Source organism: Cynoglossus semilaevis, chromosome 5, assembly GCF_000523025.1.
Source record: "Cynoglossus semilaevis isolate Cse_v1.0 chromosome 5, Cse_v1.0, whole genome shotgun sequence".
Lineage (NCBI taxonomy): Eukaryota > Metazoa > Chordata > Actinopteri > Pleuronectiformes > Cynoglossidae > Cynoglossus > Cynoglossus semilaevis.
This window is the reverse complement of record NC_024311.1, coordinates 18,752,672-18,763,211: the sequence shown is the minus strand read 5'-3', so window position 1 is coordinate 18,763,211 and position 10,540 is coordinate 18,752,672. Positions and strand designations below refer to the sequence as shown.

The window sequence follows — 10,540 nt, the reverse complement described above, 5'->3', positions numbered from 1 at the left end:
CCATGATTTCTGAAAATATATTAACATGTCAATTAGTGACATCAACACAAGAACTGTTGGGGAATTTTTAAATAATGGTTTTCATTAAAATAATTCAGAAACCATCATTTCGCTGTGCGTATGTTCTCACACAGAGCGAGGCCGAACACAGTTCTAATAAATTAAACTGAAGTCATGATAATCCATCGGTGACTTGAACCTCTCTCCTGACCCATAATCACAGTGAGAGACAGATCTATTTTCTTAAAAAGTTTTAATTTAGTGACTGCTGATCATGGACGTTGATTTATGTTAATGCAATGTGTTTATTTATTTACCAGAATGCGTTGCATTCAGGATATAAAACGAAATATACAATTGCTTTATTTACTTGACAAAATACAAATACACTGTATATGTATATACATATATATATATTTCTCCTTCCCCTTGTGTTAGGGTCGGCACCGACCCGTTTTAAATGCATAAAAGAATCACTTTCAATTTGTTTATTGCATCAAGGCATTTTGACTTTGGCCAATTTCTGGATTATGTTTTTGGTGAAAATGAGGGAGAGTTTTTGTTACATATATTTCTACTAACACTGATATTTTTAAACTATACTTCTGAGGGTGGATTTGTGAGGACAGACAGAAATGAACACCTGATGACTCCAAACACACACATACACACACACACACACACACACACACACTCAAAGCAGCAGCGACAGAGGGACAACGATGGGGGGGCAGAGATGAAGAAACATCAGAGCTGAATCAGACTCTAACCCAGTTCCTCTTCAGTGAAGCAGGTTAAAAAACATAAAAGAAAAAGAGTTCTTTGTAGAGATTTAAAGAACAACGGATGGACTACACCAACATTTCAACATCATGACGGTGAGTCTGAGCTGCTAGATGAAAGGGTAACAAAAGTGGAGCAGGTGAAGATGAAGGACAAACGTTTTTATTATAATTTATTAACAACAAAATGTATTTTTTGTTAAATTAGAATAGGGTTACATCAATAAAGATGTAACCTATATATATATACATTTATAGGTTACATCAAAATCTATAGATGTATATATATATATATATCATTTCTTATACTACTTTATATAAAAGATGAAAGAAACATGTCTTCATTCAGTATAATTGGACAATTATTTTGATGTATCATGAAATGAGGTGAATGTTTTAATAATTTCAGGTTTTATCTTTTTAGTTCTGTGAAAAAACAGATCGTTAACATCATTTACAAGATATAAATATACTTGTTACACTTTAACACACACAAACACACACACAGAGAGAGAGCGAGAGAGAGAGAGAGAGAGAGCAGGTGCGAGGAAGATAGATGTCTGGATGAAATCCTTTACATGGAAATAGATCAGTGTGTGTGACAAACATCAACTCGATGACTGACATAATCTTTGTGTGTGTGCGTGTGTGTGTTTACGTAACTATGGCTGCAAATCCTGCAACTCTGGATTCTTGTCATCATTTCAGTGAAACATCTGCACAGCTGCAGTGTGTGTTTGTCTGTTGTTCCACACCATTATGTTTGGTGTTTGATCTTAAATCAATGACCTGCACTCACATGAAGTGAACTAACCATCTGTTCATTAAAACCCTGGATATTTACCTGTGATATTTTCTTACACAAGATTGTTCTCTAAAGGTTAATTTCATATTTTATTCATTTTCTTCCTCCATGGTTTCCTTTTCTTAGATTTTCTTATCGCTGATTTATTTTTCTGTGTATGTGTGTGTGTGTGTGTGTGTGTGTGTGTGTGTGCAAACGTTCCATGTCCAGGCAGCTACAAAGCTTTTGGACGAGCTATGTCTCCTATCCGCGCAGTCCCTGCCTCTGATGGACACATCGGAGCATTTTCAGGTCCTGAAGCTTCTAGGAGAAGGTTCTTATGGAAGAGTGATGCTGGTCCTTCACAGGAAGAATGGTGAGAGAGTGGGTGAGACAGTGGGTGAGTGACATCCAGCATCTGTTCAACACACGCATGCAGGTCAAACACACTTTCTGGTTCCTCTGGTCCCTCAGGTTCACCAATGGCACTGAAGTTCTTCCCTCGTGAGTCCACTCGTCTCCTCTCCTTCTTGCAGGAGTACAACTTCTCTCTGTCCTTCTGTTCTCACCCATCCCTCACTAGAGCTCTGGGAATCGTCTACTCCACACCTTCTCACTACATATTCGCTCAGCAGGCCAGTCTCTTTGGTGACCTCTACGACCTGATCCAGCCTGAGGTTAACCCCTGTTCCATTAATGTTTTACCTTGTTCCTCTGTTCATTTTCTGACATTTGTGTACTGTCCAGGTTGGCCTGGAGGAGGAGCTGTGTCAGCGAGTAGTGTCCCAGCTCTGTGGGGCCTTGTCTCATCTACATTCGCTGGGTTTTGTCCACAGAGACGTAAAACCAGAGAACATTTTCCTGTGTGATGCAACCTGTCACTGGGTAAAACTGGGAGACTTTGGAAAGGTCAGTTCAAGGTCAGGTGTTTTTCTGTTTCAATGTCTTCTGAGACTAAAGCTAAGACTTAGGATAAAGCTTTCACTAAAGCTGTTATAAAACAGACATCAGAGGGAGTGAGAGAGTGAGTGAGAGAGTCAGCAATCCTCGTTCAAAGACATGACCTTCTGACCTCTGGAGGAGACCAACTGGCAACACACTAAGAACTTTCTGATTCTTCTATTGTCCTAGGTCAAGGCCAGAGGAAGCACTGTTCCTGAAGTCTGGTACAGTTCTCCCTACTGCCCTCCTGAGGCTGAGGTTGCTCGAGGAAACCAAGACAGCTGGAGCGGTATGAACAGCAAGAACAATGGTGTTCTGAAGGATGACGAGACAAAAATGCAAAAGTCCAGAGTTTGGGTTTCAGTAGAACCTGGTACTGACAGCTGGGCCCTAGGAATCCTCACATATGCCATGTTGACTGGAACTCATCCCTGGGCTGAAACTGCCAGTGACTGCTGCTCATTTCTGAAATACAGAGAGTGGTTTGACAGAGTAAAAAAACAAGAAGAACCAAAGAAGAACACTCAGAGTTCTGTTGATCCAGTTGAAGGAGCAGTGGTGAAGAAGAGAATGGCTGCAGCTCCACAGTTCACCTGCTTCACTCCACTTGCCTGTTCCTTCTTCCAGTCACTGCTGGATCCCAGACCTCACATTCGTGGAGGACCTGAGGATGTTCTTCGATTCCTTGGTGGGGACTGGTTAATGGAGAAGGAGAAGATGAGGCTGGAGAAGGAGAGAAAGAGGAAACAGAAACAGCACTCTGAAGGAATTTAAATTTGAACCTTTTTTGTTGTTTTTCTTCACAAAACTTTGATGCTGAAAACAGTAAAATGAGAATTATTTTAGACACAAATGTTTTTCTTCACGACATTATTTTTTGAGGCTTTTGTGAACATCTTTTAAATAAACAGATTGGAGAACTAGCGAAGTCATAAAAATTCTTCATAAGTTTATTTTTGTCCAACACGTCAGTGTGAAAACTTCAACACGTCCTCGACTCACTTGCTTCAACTTCACTCAGACTTTTTTTAGAGTCATACATTGCCCAGTGTAAAATGTCAGTGTGGGATACAAAGTGTTCATGGACAGCAGCTGTGAACACACACAGAGAGAGAGAGAGAGAGACAGACTCAACTGCTAAATAAATGGTAAACTATTAATGACTGTGTTAAAGTATGACACACTGGCTGTTCATGTTTCAAACCTTTCCACAAAAAATCAAATTTTAGCACTTTCTGTGGGAAAGTCTGTGATTTCTCTTGTTTATATTACTTTTTGATCAGAGTTTCTGATCCAGTCAGTCAGTGGACGAGGGTTTCGGGTGTACCAGTAGAGGGCCTTAGTGAGTACACGCTGCTGAGAGGTGCCAATGTCTGGAGGTGAAGAATCCTGATATTCATCTGCTCATTTTTATGTTTTATTTCTCACATTTTAACATTAAAGTTTTCAAACTGTTTTTGACAATTAAAGTACCTAATTATGAATAACTTAAATTTAATGATTTATCACTAACCATAACAGTAAGAGAAATAAAAAAGGCAAAAAAAAAAAAAAAAAAAGATGGGTTGCTGGAAGTTTTCTGCAGAAGCTTATCTTCTGTAAAAAAAAAAAAAATAAATAACTGATGCATTAATGGACGGGTCAGTGGTCAGTGGGTCAGAGGTTTTGTTGGCCCAGTGTCAACAGGCTGCAGTTTGTGCCAACAGACTGTCTGGTCTACATGAAGTTGATCACAGAAGCAGCCTGTGACAGCCACTCACTCAGCCTCCAGAGAAACACATCACAAAGATACTTGTCAGCCTCCTAACCAGTTCATCAGATCTATATCAGCCTTAATCTGTCTGAATTTAGCCCAGAGACAGCGGAGCTTATCGATCTACTGCACAGTTTGTGTTTGTGTGGATTTACCTCAGTGACACAAACTTACTACAGACGGCAGCAGATGCTCCTGTGGACATTCTGTGGACTTTCAATGTGAGCTAAGATGATCATTCCTCTGAAAGACAGAGTGATGTCAGGAAGTACAGTGGGGGGTTCATCTATGTCTGTAGATTCATCAGCTTTTTTTTGTATGATCTGGGGGCAGAGGGATCTGGGGCTCAAGGGTCCACGAGCAATGGCTCTGGTCCAAAGTTTTGACCTTCATTTGATCTAATGAATGAACAGAATGTGTCTTGTTTGCCAGAACCATCGTGGTCGTAATGTTAACAGTCAGAGAGTTAACATTATGACCATGATGAGGATGAAATGCTTGTGCTACTGTTCAGGAGGTCAGGTTAATAAAAGTCTGGATTTATCAGTGATAAATGTTTGGCCAAACCCATGAAGTGTCTCATAGACATCTTGATGTCAGGACCATTCACCTCTACAACAAAATGTAGACATACCACGACAATGTCCAGAAACAAAAAGATGTTGATAAAAAAAAAAAAAATTTTAAGACCCCTGTCCAACTCTGCAAGTATTCTGTCCAAAATGTCTCTCAAAATGTCCTGATGTCAATCTTTGAAGAGCTGAAAACCATCACAACTCAACAATGTGAAAAAAAAAAACAAACATTATAAAGAACATACAATTTTTAACCCTAACCCAACTATTCAATGGTCCAACCATATGATCATTTGTCCTTTCCTTCTGTGCGTTTGTCAAACTATCTGTCCTACGAACTGTCCAACCTTTGCTCCATATCTCTAACCTTCTGTTGGAGTCATGTGACCTTCTGTATCATGTAACCTTGTTACTGCTCTTACAGGAGAACAACATGTTTGAATGATTATCTTTTCAACTTCAGCAGCAGATTTTAGTCTTTTCAGAAGAAAATTTTGAACTGATTTTAAACTGTTCTATTGCGTGTTGTTACATGTGTTTTTATTCTTCATGTGTTAAATATTGATAATGTTCTACCTTTAAAAAGAAACACAAAGAAAGAAAAACATAGACTTGCTTTGATCCTGAACAGAACAAAACATATATTAATCATATATTTATCAGAGAGAGTAAAACTCTATTTAGAGACAACTTTTTTTAAGAATCAAATTTTGGATTTAGAAAACTGTTTGAAGATGAAAATTCTTGTTCTGCTTATTTTCGGATTCTGTGCATTTTTTCCATGAATCTCTTCACACGCTCAGGGTCGACCTTGTTGGTCCAGTGACCGTCCTTCTTAAAATGAGAACCGATTATGATTCCACTGGCTTCAAGGTACTGATCCACGTTTATGAAGTCAACACCAGAACCGACCAGTACTGGGATTTTCACTGCCTGAGAAACTTCTGCAGAAAAGAGTAAAAGAAAAGTGAAATTGATGCAGTGATGTCAGTGGTGATGTCAGAGTTTAGTTCACAGTATAAAGTGACAAAAACGGTCTATTTAAAAATAAACATTCTACTGTAATGGTTCTGGAACATGAAAGTACAATCCACCAACACGGCTCTGCCTTGTTCAGCGAAACATAGTATACAAAGAAGAGAAATTATTTCCTTAAGAATACTAGAAAATAAACAAGTGTTTTGTACAATTGGGGATTATTTGGCAAAACAAATTAAATTCCTAACTACAGCCTAAGTACCACCAGTGGTACACATACCATTATATTAGAAACATTACTCTACTTTGTTGTTGTTGTTGTAGTGGCGCCCCTGCAGGTAGTAAAAGTGTGGGCCAGGGACCAACAGCTCCTGTGACCGTTGGTGCCCTGCGTGTCTGAGTGTTTGTTGTCTGATGATTCTTAAAATAACAGCCATGCTCCAGTTCAACAGAAACAGAGTCCAAAGCAGATAAACTGTGTGTGTGGTTCAAATCCCACGAGGGAAATAATCCACAACCATTTTTCTTCATCTTCATTTCTTCATAAGGAGATTAGAGATTAGCAATTCAGAGAAAACAATTGTGATTAGAGATTTAGAGGTCAGGAAGTGAAGTTAGGGTTAGAGTTAAGGAATTACAGATAAGGATAGGAAATCTAGATTATAAAATCAGGATTAGAGATGTTGATTACAGATAAGGATTTGGGATAAAGATAAGAAAATAAATGTATACATGTGTTTTGGTTTTGATGGTCATACCTCTGAGTTCACCAGGATCAGCCTCAGATCCAGTCCTCGACCCAGTGATGATGACTCCATCTGAGAGGAAGAACTCAGCAGCAAGAGCCGTTTCCACAACGTCAACATCTGAGGTCAGAGCATGGGAGCTGCACAAAAACACAGGTGAGTTCAGGCTGGAGCAACATGGAGATCAGCAGTGGCTCAAAGCCTGTGATTGGTGCCATCAGTCACCTGCAGACCTCAGTCCTACTTCCTGGTTTTTCCCTAGGCTGCACAGCTATTGGACCTGGTAGGAAAATTGACCCAAACCCTGCGCTTTGTTTGGGGTGTTCTACACGGGCTCAGGGACACTCAGAACATCATCACAGGCTCCTCTGACACATTTTTACAAATATGGAGGCTGTTTCCTCAATTAGCTTTTCTTCATTCCAGACTCATTTCATCTTATTTAATTTATTAATTTATTTTATAAATGCTGTACTCTAGACATCACAAGGATTTACACTATGTTGTAGTGGGATTGGTTGGAGATTCTTTTTGTTTTTCTTTTTGTTTTCCAGTTACAGTTTTCCATTTCTGATGACCTACATGACATTTTCTGAACAAATTTAAAAAATATTTAACACCAATTCAATCGTCATCAACATATTCAGTGTATTCACTGATCAAATGATGTTTAAAATGCTCCATATTTGGAAGATAATCCAGTTTAAAATGTTGCCGTAATTTAATGTTTAAGGTAAACCTGGAACAAGACACTGAACCTGTTTTATGTCCCAGGAAAGTAAAGTGAGTTGCAACTCACGTAATGACTGGGAATTCACAGGGAATTCTGTGTGTTCCTATGTTGTTTTGACCTCAGGTGACCTATAAGCTCACCTGTGCTTCTTCTTGATGTCAGTGAAGATCTGGATCTTCTCAGCTCCTATCTGTCTTCTGTATCGCAGGAGGTCTCCAGCACAGGCATTTAGAAAACCTTCATCAGCCACATGAGAGAAGACAAATCCCTCTGCTCGAATGAAGTCCAGGTCTGAGGGAAAAGAAAAAAATGCAAACGAGGGAAGAAAATGTCGAACTGACAAATTTAACTCCTGTATCAGACAATTTTCAATATTTTCTTCTTTGTTTTGTGTTGTTTATGTAAGATGTGTATTAACGACTTTACCTTGCTTTGTATTTATGGACTAATTATCTTAATAACCAAGTACGATTACAGATCCAGGATGATGTCATAGTGAGGTTACCATAAAGTCACCTTGAGGCCACTGTCACTAACCTGAAGCCAAAGCGACAGACAGTGCCCCCTTGTTGGCAGAGGACAGTATCTGGACACCCAGTGGTAGTAGTGGGCATGTCCGCCTTACTGCTGAGCACACAGCCGTCATGCACGTGTACACCTCAGGTCCCACTGTGAAGGAGTACGGGATGTCATGCATGTTCTCCACCATCAAACCGTCCTGAAATAAAAGGAGATCAGAGGAGGTGATGACCAACCCACACCTGACACACAAGGACAAAAATGTTGACACTTACAATGCCGGCATCACGATAAACCTCCGCCTCCTGGCACGCCTGCTCTATGATCTGTGAGATTTTCATTTGACTCAGAGGAGAACCTGCAGAGACAGAAAGTCCAAAAGTGATGAGTCATAGGTTTGAAGCAGAAATACACACGGTTAAAGTCAGTTTTTATGACTGATAAAGAGAAAAGACAGCAGAACAGGACTGACACTTTGATGACCGAACGAATGAATGAGTGAGTGAATGAGTGTACGTTACCTGGTAAAGCTTTGACGTGAATCATTCCGATCACCACAGAGTTCAGGCGACCAAAAAGTTCCATAAACTTCATGTTTGTGTGTAACCTACAGAGAATGACAGTTCTCTTCTGTGTAATCATGGAAGTCATGTGACTGGTCAAAGGTCACGGATGTGGCTCTTCTACAGCATACACAGTTCAGAACAACATGTCACACACACGTCTTTGTTTCACCAGAGACCTTTTTAAATTCTCACTGAGTTTCTTCCACAAGTCTATCAAGAATTGAGTCAATGAAAAAAAAAAAACAGGGCTCGAATAACTATTATTTTTTTGGTAAAGGTGCACTAGTGCACATAAAAAAATTACTTGCACCAAACAAAAATTGCTTGCATCAGCAAAATTACTGAGTCAGGCAAAAAACATTTTTTAACAAAATATGTTATACCTTTTATTGTGGTAAACTTGCGATGAGTTTGTGGGTCCAAATAAATTGACAAAAACAAAGACGTTCTACATGTAAAAATGTTAATGACAAATACAAATGTTGTTATAGGTATTTAAACAGCTGCAGCCGTGGGCCAAACATGACATCGCTATCGCTTTACTACAACGCGGCATACCCTACCGGATCACGTGCACGCTGTAATTGATGAAAGCAGCGTCTACATTTTCGGCCCCGCCCTCGGGCAGCGGTGGATTCTGGAACGCCTGGAATTCCAAGAAAAAGATAACACACTGGAAACTATTTTTTTCCCAATTTTATTTATTTTCAGCTCTTTATTTGATAATTCTACCGGTGGTACCAGTAGAAAAAGCTACTCGCACTGGTGCAAGTTGGGTACCAAACTAGTGCAAACTGGTGGTAATTTGAGCCCTGAAAAGTGACAATTTTAGCTAAATTTTAGACTTTTCACTTTTAATATGGAGAAAAATAAATATTTTTATATTTCATTAGATAACAAATTTAAGGCCAATTTTAGTTTTATCTTTTTTTAAAATCTTCTGGATGATAGTGGACAGAATCTAGTTCACACCTAGTACTGTTCACACCTAGTGTAGCATCCCCGGCTGAATGATGGTCATTCTCTTTAACTGATGGTTCAAACTAGTTTATTTTGTAGAACGTATCCAATCATGAACGCACCGTAAAAGCTATGAAAACATAACTTAAAGATTTACTAAATGAAATATTGTATCTTATAACTGTTCCTTTCAATCAAACGCGTAGTTTTCACCATATCAAAGTGAACATAAAACACACAAACACATTTTGCTGCCTGTAACAGTGACCAAAAAATTAACTGCCTCCGTCTGCCGTAATCTGGACCAACACGATAGCTAGACCATCGCGCTAGCTAAAACACATCATAAAAGTTTAAACTATCAACAGCATCAACATTCAAACTACACAGTCAACATCACATAAAAAAGCAATACGAACAAACCTTGTGCCTGTATCAGCCAGGTGCTAATTAAACACATTTCTCTACTGTCTGTTACGTATTTTTGACCCACTTTTTCATGCCGATAAAAAGCGGATGTTTTCCTCTTTTTTTCCTTTCAGTGGGACGCTTTCAAAATAAAAGCCCTGACTTTAACGTCTACTATAATTAAAGAAATTGCCTTGACGAAATTCATGAATACACATAAGAACAACACAATCATAAAAAATGGATCTTCATACTTACGGTCATTTACACCTAGTACTCTTCATCCTTAATGAATAGTTGATTGTGAAATAATGAGCATCATCACCGCTGTGTATTATTTGAGTTAACAATTTACTTGTTTAATTAACTTATTTTAAAGTTATGAGCGCCCCTTGCAGGGCTGTGTGAAGCCATTGTTTCCTCTCATCTCGGATTTTTGTTTTTTCTTTGTCCAGACTGTGACAAAGTATGCATCTGAAAACGTGTCTGATGATGTTTGTGTTGGTATTAACAAATATCTATTGTATTTGTTATTTACTTCAAATGTTTCAATTGATATAATATATATTATTTTCTCGATACATTTTGATTTAAATGTGAGGTTTTTTTATAATTATATTTTAATTAATTAATTAATTAGTTCATTGCTTCCTACTCACTCTATGCCTCCACACTCACTTATCACTGACTTAAAAAGTGATGATGTAAATGAATGTCCAGTGATTAATCGAGTAAAATAATTTTATTATCTAATAATGTCAGAAAACTATATATGGATCCTGTTTCCTTAGAAC

General features: G+C 38.6%; 2 protein-coding genes and 1 long non-coding RNA gene across 7 annotated transcripts; 1 reads left to right on the top strand and 2 right to left on the bottom strand.

Moving 5' to 3' along the window:
* Positions 1-539: 539 nt before the first annotated feature.
* LOC103379414 (serine/threonine-protein kinase SBK1-like) lies at positions 540-5,076 on the top strand. Its single transcript, XM_008310958.3, has 5 exons — positions 540-878; positions 1,798-1,942; positions 2,041-2,243; positions 2,314-2,475; positions 2,698-5,076. The coding sequence occupies exons 1-5, from the start codon at positions 873-875 to the stop codon at positions 3,280-3,282; spliced, it is 1,101 nt and encodes a 366-aa protein (XP_008309180.1). The 5' UTR covers positions 540-872; the 3' UTR covers positions 3,283-5,076.
* Positions 1,758-2,148, bottom strand: LOC112487041 (uncharacterized). The gene is made up of 2 exons (XR_003049750.1): positions 2,017-2,148; positions 1,758-1,926 (listed from the first exon to the last, which is right to left on the bottom strand). It is a non-coding gene; the product is annotated as an uncharacterized LOC112487041 (long non-coding RNA).
* On the bottom strand, positions 4,909-9,892 carry LOC103379412 (uncharacterized protein F13E9.13, mitochondrial). Of its 5 annotated transcripts, XM_008310955.3 has the most exons (9): positions 9,762-9,883; positions 8,942-9,024; positions 8,762-8,826; positions 8,334-8,419; positions 8,088-8,170; positions 7,831-8,011; positions 7,434-7,584; positions 6,573-6,700; positions 4,909-5,780 (listed from the first exon to the last, which is right to left on the bottom strand). In XM_008310955.3, exons 1-9 carry the CDS (start codon positions 9,796-9,798, stop codon positions 5,590-5,592), a joined length of 1,005 nt encoding a protein of 334 aa, XP_008309177.1. In that variant the 5' UTR covers positions 9,799-9,883; the 3' UTR covers positions 4,909-5,589. The 5 variants fall into 5 exon arrangements, with proteins under 5 accessions (XP_008309177.1, XP_024911483.1, XP_024911481.1 ...); XM_025055715.1 differs by lacking the exon at positions 8,762-8,826 and having other exon boundaries at positions 9,762-9,808; XM_025055713.1 differs by lacking the exon at positions 8,762-8,826 and having other exon boundaries at positions 8,334-8,495; positions 9,762-9,780.
* Positions 9,893-10,540: the final 648 nt, after the last annotated feature.

What these genes read in the sequence shown, in the direction of transcription:
- LOC103379414 (XM_008310958.3), top strand. An exon ending in GGTCCTTCACAGGAAGAATG is followed by an intron (nt 1,943 to 2,040) that starts GTGAGAGAGTGG and finishes CTGGTCCCTCAG; the next exon opens with GTTCACCAATGGCACTGAAG. An exon ending in AACTGGGAGACTTTGGAAAG is followed by an intron (nt 2,476 to 2,697) that starts GTCAGTTCAAGG and finishes CTATTGTCCTAG; the next exon opens with GTCAAGGCCAGAGGAAGCAC.
- LOC103379412 (XM_008310955.3), bottom strand. Translation starts at nt 9,798, where the DNA reads ATGTGTTTAATTAGCACCTGGCTGATACAGGCACAAG. An exon ending in CTGGCTGATACAGGCACAAG is followed by an intron (nt 9,025 to 9,761) that starts GTTTGTTCGTAT and finishes TTGGAATTCCAG; the next exon opens with GCGTTCCAGAATCCACCGCT. An exon ending in TACAGCGTGCACGTGATCCG is followed by an intron (nt 8,827 to 8,941) that starts GTAGGGTATGCC and finishes TTTTACATGTAG; the next exon opens with AACGTCTTTGTTTTTGTCAA.